This window comes from Castanea sativa, chromosome 8, assembly GCF_040712315.1.
Source record: "Castanea sativa cultivar Marrone di Chiusa Pesio chromosome 8, ASM4071231v1".
Classification (NCBI taxonomy): Eukaryota; Viridiplantae; Streptophyta; class Magnoliopsida; order Fagales; family Fagaceae; genus Castanea; species Castanea sativa.
Genome location: NC_134020.1, coordinates 27,565,915 through 27,580,893, shown reverse-complemented (window position 1 = coordinate 27,580,893; position 14,979 = coordinate 27,565,915). Strand labels below are relative to the sequence as shown.

General features: G+C 38.0%; 2 protein-coding genes across 3 annotated transcripts; both read left to right on the top strand.

The window, feature by feature from the left end:
* Positions 1–1,358: 1,358 nt before the first annotated feature.
* LOC142606113 (uncharacterized) lies at positions 1,359–2,405 on the top strand. Its single transcript, XM_075777515.1, has one exon. It carries the CDS (start codon positions 1,359–1,361, stop codon positions 2,403–2,405), a length of 1,047 nt encoding a protein of 348 aa, XP_075633630.1.
* A 7,661-nt stretch (positions 2,406–10,066) lies between these two features.
* Positions 10,067–14,824, top strand: LOC142608211 (DNA-directed RNA polymerase I subunit RPA12). 2 transcript variants are annotated; one of them, XM_075779941.1, is made up of 7 exons: positions 10,067–10,293; positions 10,401–10,543; positions 11,340–11,380; positions 14,082–14,141; positions 14,230–14,286; positions 14,369–14,455; positions 14,540–14,824. In XM_075779941.1, the coding sequence occupies exons 2-6, from the start codon at positions 10,426–10,428 to the stop codon at positions 14,441–14,443; spliced, it is 351 nt and encodes a 116-aa protein (XP_075636056.1). In that variant the 5' UTR covers positions 10,067–10,293; positions 10,401–10,425; the 3' UTR covers positions 14,444–14,455; positions 14,540–14,824. The 2 variants fall into 2 exon arrangements, with proteins under 2 accessions (XP_075636056.1, XP_075636057.1); XM_075779942.1 differs by having other exon boundaries at positions 10,163–10,293; positions 10,409–10,543.
* The last annotated feature ends 155 nt before the right edge of the window (positions 14,825–14,979 follow it).

The window sequence follows — 14,979 nt, the reverse complement described above, 5'->3', positions numbered from 1 at the left end:
GTCAAACTCCCGACCGAGTATGGAGTGGGTCAAGTACAAGGAGACCAGTTAGCTGCCAGAGAGTGCTACTTAGCCATGTTGGCAATGAACAAGCACGTGCAGACAATGAGCATAGACGAGAGAAGGATTACAGCAGAACCTAATGAGGCATTAGAAGACGTCCCTCTGGACGAAAGCAGCCTCGAGAAGTTCACTAGAATTGGGACGAGTATGGAAAGGGAGACAAAGCATGCTCTGGTCCAGTTCTTGAAGAAAAGCCTTGATGTCTTCGCGTGGAGTCATGAGGACATGCCGAGTATTGACCCAAGTGTCATTACCCATCGTTTGAACATGTATCCTTACTCCAAACCTGTGCGTCAAAAGAAGAGAGTTTTTGCTCTTGAGCGAGACAATGCCATCAAGGAAGAAGTCCAGAAGTTGATTACTGCGGAGTTCATCTGGGAAGTTTATTATCCGGACTGGTTGGCGAATGTAGTCATGGTAAAGAAGGCCAATGGCAAATGGCAGATGTGCGTGGACTTTACTGACTTAAACAAGGCTTGCCCCAAGGACAGCTATCCATTGCCACGCATTGACCAACTGGTGGACTCGACGGCAGGTCAAACTGTTGAGTTTCATGGATGCCTTTTCAGGCTACAACCAAATAAAGATGGACGAGACAGATCAAGAGAAAACTTCTTTCATTATTAGCCAAGGGTTATTTTGCTACAAGGTAATGCCTTTTGGCTTAAAAAATGCAAGGGCAACTTACCAAAGACTAGTTAACCACATGTTCCGTCCTTAAATCGGGCGGAATGTAGAGGTTTACGTAGATGATATGCTAGTGAAGAGTTTGGATGAGGAGAAGCATCTTGACGACCTTCAAGAAACCTTTGACACACTTCGGCGGTATAACATGAAATTAAATCCAAGTAAGTGTGCTTTTGGAATTTCATCAGGGAAGTTTTTGGGGTTCATAGTTTCACATAGAGGAATTGAGGCGAATCTAGACAAAATCCAGGCGATACTAAGTATGGAACCACCGAAGAACATCAAAGAAGTCTAGTCTCTTACTGGACGGGTTGTCGCCCTTAACAGGTTTGTTTCGGAAGCTACTGACAAGTATTTACCATTCTTTAAAGTCCTCAGAAAGGCTTTGAGTGGATGGAAGAGTGTCAGAAGGCCTTCCAAGATCTGAAGGCTTACCTCGCCATGACACCATTGCTAAGCCCGTCGTACCTAGTGAAGAATTATACTTGTATTTGGCGGTGTCCTCACATGCAGTGAGCTTGGCATTGATCAGATTAGAAGGGAGGATCCAAAAGTCGGTCTATTATACAAGTTGGGCGTTGAGAGGAGCGGAAGGACGACATCCGATGATGGAGAAGCCAGCCTTTGCTTTAATCACAGCTTCTCAGAAGCTAAGGCACTATTTTCAAGCTTATGTTATCAACGTCCTGATAGATCATCCCCTAAAGAAGGTGATGAACAAGTTGGAGGCCGCAGCACGACTAATCCAATGGGCAGTTGAGCTTAGTGAGTTTGATGTCAGGTACCAACCAAAGAGCGCGATAAAAGCACAAGCATTGGCGGACTTCATTGCGAAGTTCACTCCCAGTCAGGACGATCTGGATGAAGAGACTCAAAGGTGGGTTATTAATGTAGATGGCTCATCCACATTATACGCAAGAGGGATTGGAGTAGTACTAAAATCCCCGAAGGGAGACAAGTTAGAATACGCGGCTTGTCTGCAGTACGAAACCACCAATAACGAAGCTGAATATGAGGCTCTCTTCAAAGGGCTGGAATTGACTAAGTTTTTAGGGGCAGAGTCAGTAGTGGTTAAAGGAAACTCTCAATTAGTTATTAATCAAGTAAATGGAATATGTGAAGCTAAGGAAGATAGAATGAAGAAATATCTCAACAAAGTGAAGCGGCTCGTCCAGAAGTTTAAAGAAGTGAGATTTGTTCAACTCCCAAGGGAGAAAAATATGGAAGCAGATGCCTTGGCGAGGGCAGCTTCGACAGGAGGAGTTATGGACGAGTGCAACAAGGTCCAATACATACCGAGTATAGACCTTCCAGAAATACAGCAAATAGGAGGAGGAGAAGATTGGATGAGTCCAATAATAGTCTATCTTAATGAGGGAAGGCTTCTAGAAGACAAGGACGAGGCTAGGAAACTGAGGGTCAGAGCTGCCAAGTACGTCCTTATAGATAAGGTACTATACAAGCGAGGCTTCTCCCAGCCTTACCTAAGGTGCCTGACTCCAGACGAGTCAAACTATGTATTGAGGGAGGTCCACGAAGGGGCATACAAAAATCACTCGGGAGCGAGATCACTAATCCATAAGGTCGTCCATGCAGACTACTACTGGCCTACTATTCAAGCAGATGCTAAGGCTTATGTCAAGATGTGTGACTAGTGTCAGCGTTATAGTAACATCCCTAAACAACCATCGGAGTACCAGACCCTAATGATGGCCCCATGGCCCTTTGCACAATGAAGACTGGATATTCTAGGTTTTTTCCCCCTAGGAACCAGACAAATGAAATTTTTGGTAGTAGGGATTGACTACTTTACCAAATGGGTGGAGGCCGAACCTCTTACAAAAATCACGAAATAAAATGTTAAGAATTTTGTTTGGAAGAATATTTTATGTAGGTTTAGAGTACCTAGGGTACAAGTATCTGATAACGGACGACAGTTTGACAACGCACCTTTCAGAGACTTTTGTGAATAGTTTGGAATCAAGAATCACTATTCCTCACCCTCTCACCCACAGGCGAATGAACAAGCAGAAGTAGCAAATCGATCCTTGCTGAAAATCATCAAGACTCGGCTCGAGGGGGCAAAAGGGATATGACCAGATGAGTTGCCAGTTGTTCTTTGAGCCTACAGTACGACTGTGAGGACCCCGACAGGAGAAACCTCCTTCAAGCTAGCCTACGGAAGCGAAGCAGTCATACTTGCAAAAGTTCATATGGCTAACCATCGAGTAATGAAGTATCAGGAGAAAGAAAATGAAGAACAACTTTGTCTTGACCTTGATCTCATTGATGAGGTAAGGATGGATGCGGAGCAAAGGACAACAAGATACAAGAATCTTATGGTCAGGCAGCATGATGCCATGGTAAAACCTAGGCGCTTCAACATTGGGGACCTCGTTCTTAAAAGGGTCTTTTTGGCAACCAAGAACCCAGCTCATGGAAAATTAGGACCTTATAGGGTAATCAACTGCAAGAGGCAGGGGTCGTACTATTTGGAAGTTCTGGATGAGCGAAAATTAGAGCATCCATGGAACGTGGAGTACCTAAGGAGGTACTATCAATGATGCGCTTGGGCAAGAATTACCAGGAACGAGAGTTATGGACGAGGTTGTAGCCGTGGTCTATGTATTTACTCATGTTTATTATTGTGTGTTTTTACTACTACTATTGTGTGTTTTAAGAATAAAAAGTGCACTAGTTTTTAAACTTTTGCACCGTCTATAAACAACTTTATGAAAGACAAGGTTGTATACATAAGTATTTTCCTAAGGCACTAGCTTTTAAGCAGGGCCATATTTGTGGACGACGTTTATGTAATAATATGGTTTGGATTTCCAATGTATTTAATGCATAAATCTAATTTTCATAATGATACCCACAAGAAGGCAAAAGCCTAAGACGAATGAAAATCTCTGGACGCAGAGATGTAATGTTCATAAGCTTTCCTCGAAATGAGGATAAAGCAACAAAAATGAGCTAAGGCACACTCGTCTGAAAAAGACAGACGAGAAAGTCTATACTCGTCCAAAGAAAAGGATGGTAAGAAATTGTAATTATAAGAATAACGCCCAAGTAGTGGACGAGAAAAAGCACATGATTGGTATTTGGGCCATGGACGAGCAACCGGCCAAGACGTTCCCATAGTAAAAATCTCCATCGCCACTATTAGGACGAGCTACACTTGTACAATTTCTATGGCAAGTGAGTCACCCACACACAAATGGGTCGTCCACACACACACACACACACACACACACACACACACACACACATATATATATATATATATATAAAGATGGATGACCCTCCAAACAAGGGAAGTGAGTAAAGAAGCTAGGAACAAAACAAAAATAATACTGTTAGCACACTTGTCCATACAATAACATGCAAATCATAGAAAATAAACATTCACCAATCAGTCTTGGGGGGTAGACGACCATCGTCTGAAAACCCTCAAAGTAAAAGCATAAGCAAACAACTGTTTGGGAACTCGTCTCAAATATCTAGGACGAGTAAAATGTACTTGGGTAAATTTCAGATGGTCTTAAACAATGGACCTCTTAAAAAATAGGAAAGAGAAAAAAAGAAAATAACTTTTTCCAATACGAAATTCTACTAAGCATCTCCGGTTTTAGGGTCATCTTGAGCAAGTTGGGTGGTGGCATCATCCTCGACATTGACATCGTCTGAGCCTGTTTGGAGGAGGGAACTTGTAGCAGCACCAATGTTGAGTTTGATAGTGCTAAAGCAACCCCAGAAGTTTTCTATGGCATCCATTCTGAAATCCTCAAACCCCACTGCATAATTGGTGTCCAGCAAGTTAGTAAATTCCCTAGACGCTCTAAACTCCATCACAGCATCGTCTTTGGCCTTTTTGAGAAGGGAACTCAGCTCGTCGTTCTTCTTTTGAAGAAGGTCAAGACGTGCATCCTTCTTGGCAGCATCAGATTTCAACTCCCCCACCAAAGTATTCAACCCTTTAACCTCGTGCTTGGCCTTGTTTGCCACCTCGGCCCAAGTTTTACAGTCACCTTTAATTTCTTCGATCCTTTTTTCAAGAAGGATCCTTGTCTTGTCCATCTCTGTGGCCTGTCTGGACGCAGCTATAAACTTCGACATTGTCTGCGTAGATAATTAAAAAGGTTCAAGAGGGAAAAATGACAATAATAATAGAAAATAATATTGCTAAAACAAGACGAGGCAAATGTGCTTACCTTAAAAAGATCATGAACACCAGAGTGCTCGAACTCCCTTAAAGACATATCATTGCACGCAGCTACGTCCTCACCAGTTACAGCCTTTTGAAATCGTTCCTAGGCTAAGTCCTTATTCTCCAGTAGGTTCATAGGAATCCTTTGGGGAGGTTTGGACGATGTAGGAGCATGGGTTTTGAACGAAGTAGCGTCAACCGTCATGGACGAATCAACATCAACAACTGTGATGGACGGCTAAGAGGAAGGAGGGTCAGACTTGGTAATTTTAGGCCTAGATGACCCATGCTTGGTCTTCTTCCCCCGATGACTGGGTAAGCTTCCCAAGTCGAAGTTCTTGGACAAGCTTTTCCTTTTGTCTCCAGCAGCAGGACGAGGCTGTGTTTAGGCCTCAAATCTGGTCGTCTCATCAATCACTTCCTTCCCTTTGTTTTCTTTCATAGTTGTCATTCCTAAATCATATATACATATGTATAAAAAAAATATTTAAGTAAGGAAGGCACGCATGTCTATGAACAATTTACTCATGGGCAAGGGCTTCAGCAGATGGCTCAAGGCCAAGTCCCCACGTGTGCAAGTGTTGAAGAGTCACCAACGAGTGAAAATTCCTCTCAGTGTGTAGACGAGCTCTGTGGACGCGATCACGGTGGAACTTGCTTAAAAAAGGACGCTTGATAGCTGTAGAAAAAGAGGGAAGGTAAGGTTAGTCAGTTGCATAAAGGTAAAATAGAATACAACAAATAAGGAAGACAACGAAAGAAAAACACGACATACCTTCAAGATGAAGGTTCCTTAATTCTCTAGTATAAGGGGCAAATGTATCCCTGCCAACCTCAACAGGGTGCCCTGCCAAGAAACCAGAGACGATGAAAAACTCTATCTTCTAGTTTTTGTCAGACGAGGCCAAAGATTTAATTAATCTACAGTCATTGCCCCTAGCTGTGAATTGATAATAACCCAAGGATTGACTGATCTCAGAGGGTTTATAACAGTACAGAAACTCGTCCACAGTGAGAGGACGGTTTCCATTAAATACCTCCCTCCATAAGACTTGCATAGAGACAACGAGTCTCCACGCGTTAGGGTTAAGCTGATAGACTCCTAAACACAGCCTAGTAAGTAATTCTCTAGCGAAGGCATTTAAAGGTAACCTAAGCCCCCCTAAAAGGAAAGCTTCGTAAATACCTATCCCAAAATGGGGTTGGCAACACCATTCTCCTTGGACGACTAACCTGGGATTTAGATCATCTGGGATTTGGAACCAACTCCTAAGGGCATCTAACATCTTCTCGTCCGTCTTAGAGGAAATCCCTACAGCACAACTATACACGGTCTCTTCTTCGTCCAAAGGGGAAGACGGTGGAACACTTGTCGAGGTGCCAGCCCCAGAAGCTGCCCACGTCCTAAGGTTCTCTTGGAAAGCCTCAAGAGGAATTCTAGGAACACCAGAGGTGTATTACTACGTTGAATTACCGCTACTGCTATTGTCGTTGCTAGAAGTACTGTGGCTAGAAGAATCACGATACTCGTCTATGGCTTTATCTACGCTATCGCTAGACAAAGAGACAACTACTTCAGACATTCTAAAACTTAAAAGGAAAGCCTAAGAATGAAATGAAAGTGAAGAGAATACCTGGCTCTAGACGAAGAATACTAAAGATGTTAAGAAACTTCTAGACGAGAAGACGGATGAGAAGTGTCAAAAATGAGAATTTGAAACAATGAAGAGGGCACAAGGGGAAATCTGCTATTTATAGGCAGAAAAGTCTCGGCATTCCAAACGACGATGCCAACCAGAAAGCAACACGTGGACTATGCCTCGAGGAAATAAATCGACGTGACCAGTCACCTATTAAAGCATGACACGTGTCTCATCGTCTTAAAAAAAGGGGGGGGAGAAGAAGAAAATAATATATATATATAAATGTATATAATAATAATAATAATAATAATAATAATAATAATAATAATAATAATGTATATAATATTCTTGGAAAAACTCGTCTCAAAACTTGATTGCATGCCAGACGGCTCATGGACGAAGGGGCAACTGATGAGGAGTTGTGAAAAACAACCAACTCCAGAACGTCCACGGTCGTCCATGCCAGGGGTCGTCCGTGAGAAAATACACAGACGACCCATAGGTGTTCAACATGATGCAGGACGATTCGTCCATACCAGGGGTCGTCCATAGGAAAGCACACGTCCACAGGAAAGCACATGGATGACCCACGATACTTAGAAAATTCCAAGTGTCGTTCCCTTATTCAAATAACCATGGGTTGTGACTCTAAGGCGTGAGCAATACTTGGTTTCACCACTGTAACTTCCACTCAAAAAATTAATCGTCAACAGCAGTTGCAAAAGAATGAAATATAACTCCCATGGCAGTTGTGGAAGTTACCCTTGACCCTCTGATCTCTTAAAAATATGAGAGAAGTTACAAATCTAAATAACTGTTTTTGGGGCACAGTATATAAATGCCCATACAGGCCTGGTAAAGGGACATTTTTTGGACACTTCCTGAAAAGTTGGAATTCCAAAATTTAAGAGATAAACTAATTTTGGCATCGGAGGGTTTTTGACCGGCGACCCCGGTCACCTTTGATTATTGTTCTTTCTTTTTCAGGCCATCAAGACAACCAATAGTCCTTTCAAATTCGGAGCATCCAACCTACTGATTTTCTTCGCATCATCACCTACAATTACTTTAAATGATGTGGCACAAATTAAATATAGGTTCCAAAACTCTCTTGCATCTTTTGATTTGTTTGTCAACAATACTTCAAGAAAACATGATACTGTTAGAATAGAGTTTGATCATTACATTGATGAGGGAGTATTGAAGAGGAATGAGAACTTTGATATTTTGCCATGGTGGAAAAGTAATGGTCTCAAGTATCCTAATTTACAAAGAATTTCAAGGGATATTTTAGCCATTCCTGTCACTTTGCTTCAGATTTTGCCTTTAGCATTAGTGGGAAATTGTTAGATCCAAACCGAAGTCAGCTTCATCCTAAGACTATGGAGGCATTAATGTGTGCTCAAAATTGGTTATGGAGTGAAATAAAAGGTTAGCAATTGTATTTATAAAATGAAATCAAAATTGTATTTTTATATTTTCTGGTTAAAATTTGATGAAATTTATTTCATTTTTTAATTCATTTTTGTTGTAGGTTCATCAACTATTCCAGGAGATTGTACAATTCAAACAATTCTTGATGATGTTGATCCTAATGAAGATGATGGAAGTTGTGTCACAGCTATGGGGGATTAGTTTTATGTTGAAGATTTAAAGTTCTAGCTTTTGTATTTGATGATGTTGATGTGTAACATCTTTTTGGCTATCATAATTTCCTAAACTTGTTGGATTAATTTAGTAGTTTTTTAAACAATTATAATTTCCTGGACTTGTTGCATTAATTTAGTAGCTTTTTAAACTTGTTGGATTAAGTTAATTTTTTTAGAGAGATTCAACCTATAGCGTCTGCTTTTGATGATAGCTCTTTATCATCAGATTAATGTGCTAATAGGTCTTTGTTGTAGACGAGGATTGGATCTCAGATCTCTTATTCAATCATTAAAAACTTTACCAGTTAAGCTAACTAGAACCCACTGGACCACTAAGTTACTGGTTTAATTTTATGTTTATCATGTGAACTTAGCTTATGTTTTGTTTTGTTTTCATCAAAATGAATGTTTATTGAAAAATAGTGGCTAGGTTTGTTATTTATTTGCTTATTGGAAAACATTGGCCGAGAGTTGGAATCAAACATAGTATTTTATTTGTTTTATGATTAAAAAATGAATGTTTATTATTTATTATTTATTGCTTAGTTCATGTTTTATTTTTTTTGTATAGGATGAATTTTAGAATTGGGCCCTAGTTCAGGGCCTTCAAGCTTTAGGAAAACAAAATTTTGATTTTTTTTTTATATTGGGCCCTAGTTCAAGACCTTTAGGGGCAGGGTATGGGGGCAAAGAATCCCCTCTATTTAGTTAACGAGGTGGATTTGGGTGACAGGGTGAGGGCAGGGATAACAATACCTACCCCAAATTCGTGCCAATTGCCATTCCTATGAATAATACTTTAATAGTTTAACTTTACATTTGGTAAAGAAAAAAAAAATCCATGCTAGATATTCCAAACATGTGATACTCACTAGACAAGTCACAAGACTTATAAAATAGCACTCCTGTAAAAAAAAAAAAAAAATCGAACCCAAAACAATAAAGAAGTTATGAAATATTTCGCGGGTTGAAAAATCCTTCTTCAAAAACTCATTTTTCAAGTTGCAGGGTTAACATGTTGTAATTATTTCTAAAAAAAAAAAGTGTCATTAAGCTATATTTAAAATTTCAAACCCAAAACTCTAATGTACATTCAGTATTTAAACCTTGCTTTCCCCAAACTACATTTACTTACTCAAAAGTCAAAAGCAATTCATCTTTCCTAAATTCTTCAATGGAAGAACCAAGCTCAGTCTCTGAAGATCAAGGTACCCCACACTTCTCGATTTTTTTTTAAATTCTCCTATTTGGATGCCCATAAAATATATATAGCAAAATAAAAGAATCTGAGTCTAGGTTATTTATTTAGTTAATTAAATCCTTCCCCTTTATAAATTTGAACAAAGAATGAAAGTCTCATCTATTATTTAACCAGTATATCCATTTATTTAGTTATTACGCTCAGCTGAGTAGAAAGTTAACTAGTTAAGAAATTTCATGTTTTTAAAATTTTCTGTAAGTAAATAGAACAGTTATAATAATTAAATTCAAGGATTTTGCTAATGTGTGCCCTAGGGGCACACAATAATTATTCATTTTTGAAAATTTTTTTTCGAAAATTAAAAAAATATTGACAACTTTTTCAATTCTCAAAAAAATTTTACCATAAATGAATGGCTTAATGTGTGCTCTTAGGGCACACATTAACCGTACCCTAATTCAAGGCTTATAAAATAAAAGTATTAAAATCTATATTATATATATATATATATTTATTCTTTTATTAATCTATATTAAGTATTAACATACACTCCTTCTCAAAAAAAAAAAAAAAAAAAAAAAATTAAAACACCTGGCTGGCATGCTAGGTTTACATCTCCCAAAGTACCCAATTCCCAAGTGGGGCAAAAGGGGAAATCCGTAAAATATGTAAGGGCATATTTAGAAGAAGAAAAAGAAGAAGAGGGAAGTGATCGGCTTATCAGCTCTCCCACAGAAAGAAGAGGAAGAAGAAGGGCCAGAGAAGATCGGCGCGAGACTGAGAGAAAGAGAGAGAGAGGGGAAACTGATTTTGGGATACTCACAAAAGGCAGCGTTTCAGGTCAGGATTTTTTTTCCCTGTAAAAGAATTCCAACAAGAAGCTTTATATTTTTATTTTTGGTAGAGATAATGATACCTTTTATTTTTTTCTTTCTTATTATTATTAGTTGTGTAGAAAAGCAGGGAGAGCTGATGGCGTATTCTCATGCACGTGATTTTATGTTCTGCGACTTATGTGGGACAGTACTATCTATGAGAACAACCAAGTATGTTCAATGCCCACTGTGCAAGTTTAAGCGCAGCATGAAAGGTGAGAGGTTTTACATTATTATTAGCTTTTTGTAGATGGTATGTATCTTATCAGTCAGATTTATGATTCTGTTTTCAATAAATCACTTTAATAAGAGTTGTGGAAAAGAGTTTTGTATATTTGTTAATAAATATTTGCTTTAATCAAGTAGTTTTTTTTTTTTTTTTTTTTTGCATATTTATTTACTTCTATTGTCTGCTAATAGTAAAACCTTGTCATGGTGGTCACTTCACGACTATAAGCCTATACTTGTGGGGGGTAAGAGATAGGTTTCAAATTTTTAGGAAAGAACTTCATCCATAATAACACTTAGATTAACATTTAAATTAGGCTAGAGTAAAATTTTTATCTTGTATAAAAAAATAACAAAAAAAAAAAGCAATGAAGTTCCTTACTGAGAATTCAATATATTTTTACATACTATTTATCTGATCTAACTTTACACTTTCTGGGAAATCATGGATGTGGATATAGATTTTTTTTTTTGTGTGGTGCTGGTGCATATGACTCACTTGATTAATCAATAACACATATACAGCCAATTTCTTACTGAACAGAACTACCTCAGCATTCTGGAACCTCTCTGTATTTCCATAGTGGCATTCCTTTCCTGCCCCCATTTTGCTGTCATAGTTTGTGATGTTGTAGCTGTAGAATAACGGCACAGCATCCTATGCATGCGTTTGGGAAGTAATGAAAAATTAAAATTATTTTAGGCCCTGCAAAATATTTCTTAAATTAATGCAATTCTTTTATTTGATTTTGTACATTCCTAATTGGTTGCTGTTGTCTTCAGAGGTAGCTGAAAGAGAAACTTCTTACATGGTCACAGCAGAGGTATGCCTCAAACTGATCTGCTCTTGCATTTTGTTTTGTTGTCAAGTTATGATGTCTTTCATTATGGCTGAGGCTCGATTATGTGATGGGAACTAATAATAGGATATAATAATTATCTATACCACATTTACCAACAAATGGCTTGGTCCTACCCTTGGCCTCTCCAATGCTCCAAGTGCTTGAAATTCTTTCTTTTCTTTAATCCCATATATGATCTATCAGCCTGAGCTAATATTACAATTTTGGGAAAAATAAAAATAACCCCTTGTGGTTTGCCATTAGTACAAAACCCCCTGAACATTAGACTTATAAATATGTTAGTTCTCTGTTAAAATTAAATGTTTTGATTTGCATTGCACACTACCAATGGGAAATTTCCCACATCTTTCCTTAGACAAATTTGAAGGGTTCACACCAGTTATTAGAGTTTCTCTCCTCCTTTTTAGCAATTTTCATATCAAAATACTTGTTTATTTGCATTCATTTTAAAGGATGTAAAATTTGTAATGAATTTTAAGGGATATGATTGTAAAGGATGTACTGTTAACACTTGTGCATTGTTTACAATTGAATGAAATATTAACAAAAATGATTAAACCAGTTATTTGTTACATTTTTTGTGCAATTTTACATACCCTACAATATCAAAATACTTAATACTAGAACTGGTAAATCTCACAATTTAATGCTATTCCAAAAAACCTGTACTGGTCTTCAAACAAATTCACAATTTTACAATCTGGTGCAGTTCCAACACCTGTAATTTCAAAAAATTTCACAATCTGCTTATACAAACATGCCAAATTTGATATGCTCTTTTTGTTGCACAAAAAATAGTGTTGCTGCCAATCTGTTTACATATCTCACTTTAGTTAATAATATAAAACTATTTATAAAATAAAAAGAGTGGCAAGTACAGATAGCACTTAAATGTTTTTTTTAATCACAAAAAAGTCTTTTGCTTAAAGCTTTTACATGTTTCTGTTCACAAAAAATGCAACATATCACCTAATTGTTTTTCATCTTTCTGGTCATGAAAGGCCAAGAGCCTTATAGCTCAACTGGCACCTCCTAATGTATCCAATGGAGACATCCAGGTTTAAATTCTCTCTCTCTCATTGTAACTATTGAATTATCAAGAAAGAACAACTTTATAGTCACAAGAGAAAAGCAGTTGCCAATCTACAAAATAAATGCTATTTGGACTCCTCACTTCCTTCAAAACTAGATGCTGCCAGTCATCCCCAATGACACTTCAACTTGCTGCCTTTTCCTAAGACTCCTCCTCACTGGCACCTTTGTCTGTGCATTAATGGAAGTTGATTGAGTGGCCACACTTGATGCTTGAGTTGAAATTTGAGTAACCAACTGCAATAGTGTGAAAAGAAAGTCACCCAATCATAAAGCAATAACCATCTTTACCTTTAAACAGTAAACAAGTTATATAACACTAAACATTGAACCTTGTCTTTGCCCTTCCCTTTCCCTTTTCATTGGCATTTTGAGTTGCTGGTGCAGCTGCTGATTGAGCTACTTGTGGAGCTTCTGACTGGTGGAGATGACCCTTTCTAAAAATTGCAAAAAAAGCAACACATCATAACTAAACTATTGTAATAAATGTAAAAGTCACTAACATCTTAACCAAATTGTCCAGAAAAGGGCAAGACATCATCACTTTCATTTTCTTTAATAACTTTGAGTCTGGATGAGAAATGGTCTCTTGCATGACCTTTTGTTGTGCCCCACTTGTTCACATATTTATTTTCCCTTGTCACTAGGTGAGGATTGCAATGAAAATGTACTTTTAACTAGAATTTTCAGTTAAAACAAGCCATCTACACCGGCAAGAAACATGCACAGGACCTGTTCTGTTCTTTTCTTGTATTTTTTTTAAAAAAGACAATTGGGTAAATCCCAAATGAAAGAAGAAATTATGAATGTTCAACCAATATGGATAATTTAAAAGTGAAACTATAAAACTGAACCAGATTTTAAAAAATCCAAATCTATGCCCAAAAATAAACAGGTAATCACAAAAAAATCCTTTTCAAAGCTGAGACAGTGGCTGGAACACAAATACTGAAAATCAGTGAGGCAAAACTGGTGTTGTCAAGCGATAAGAGGACCTCACTCTGCAATTGACAACCTCCTCTGCAACTGAGGGTTGAAGGTTCTACATCTCAGATTAAAGAGAAAGAGGCAGGCTGTTTGGATGGTTTGAGTTTTGGGGAAAAATAAATCCACCATTCAACTTGTTTTCACACATGTGACACATTCCGTTTAAAAATAACTGGATCTAGTGTTTCACTGTGCCCAATTCCCAGGGGCTTTGTGTCACAGTCTAAAGTTGGACTGTTATCTTAGAGGTGATGCCTGAGGGAGGATCTTCTGTACTGATAGGTGTTGCCTTGTTTGCTTCTTGCCTTGTTTATATTACAGTTTATATGGTGTCCACATTTTTCTTGTTTACACTTCACACGCACTTTTTAGAATATGAGTGCCATCTTATAGATTTAAGCAATAACTTCAAAACATAAATCACATATCATTGGAAGAAATATGAAAATGTTGACTTTGGTTCAGGACCTGATAGCAGCATCTGTAATGGATTTAGGTCATATATATACACCAAACTTCTGATCTTTAGTTCAATTAAAGTATCACCAACTTTATTTCCATATGTACCCTTGTTGTGTTGCAGGATATCAGAAGGGAGCTGGGTATAACTCTGATTAATGACCAGGAAGTGCAGTTATCAAAGGTAACTGCATTTCAATATTGATCTACAGTCATGGTGCTTTCCTAGGAGTCTGCTCTCACTTGTTCTAATATTGGTTTTGTCATGACAGGTAAAAAAGAAATGTGAAAAATGTGATAATGAAGAGGCTGAGTATTGGACGATGCAGGTATTCTACTGCTCAATGCAAGTAACCTACCCCCATTTCTTTCTTCCAAACGCTCATTGATTGCATCATTTTATCTCTACAGATGAGATCAGCGGATGAAGGGCAGACTACATTTTACCGTTGCACCAAATGCAGCCATAAGTTTTCAGAGAACTAAGTATCTTTGCAGGTATTCTACCACTCAGTGCAAGTAACCTACCCCACATTTCTTTCTTCCAAAAGGCTCATTGATTGCATCATTTTCTCTCTACAGAAGAGATAAGCAGATGAAGGGTAGACTACATTTTACCGTTGCACCAAATGCAGCCAAAAGTTTTCAGAGAATGGAGTACCTTTTCACCAAATGCGGCCGTAGGTTTTCAGAGAATAAGTTTGTATCATATATGATATGCAGGATAGAAAGAGAATGAAAGAAATCATTATGTATGGCGGTCGATAAATCTATTGATGACCATAGATTTTACTTTCGCAGTTTATCTGAATTTTTTTTTTCTTTTCTCGGGTGAAAATGGATTACGACAGAGAATTTAAGTACCTAGACCATGCTAACAACCTATGCATCAGCTAGCAATTGGTTTACAATAAAATTAGGAGGATCCAAATACAACACGAGAATCGCTATAATTATTTCTTATCTTACCCGAAAAGTATGTGCGATGATTTCCTTCTTGGTGGGCTTGCTTGAGCTGTACT

Excerpts from the sequence above, each read along its gene's own strand:
- LOC142606113 (XM_075777515.1), top strand. The coding sequence starts at position 1,359 with ATGGAGAAGCCAGCCTTTGCTTTAATCACAGCTTCTCAGAAGCTAAGG.
- LOC142608211 (XM_075779941.1), top strand. The coding sequence starts at position 10,426 with ATGGCGTATTCTCATGCACGTGATTTTATGTTCTGCGACTTATGTGGG. Across the intron at positions 11,381-14,081 it reads CTTACATGGTCACAGCAGAG|GATATCAGAAGGGAGCTGGG; the intron begins GTATGCCTCAAA and ends GTTGTGTTGCAG. Across the intron at positions 14,142-14,229 it reads AGGAAGTGCAGTTATCAAAG|GTAAAAAAGAAATGTGAAAA; the intron begins GTAACTGCATTT and ends TTGTCATGACAG.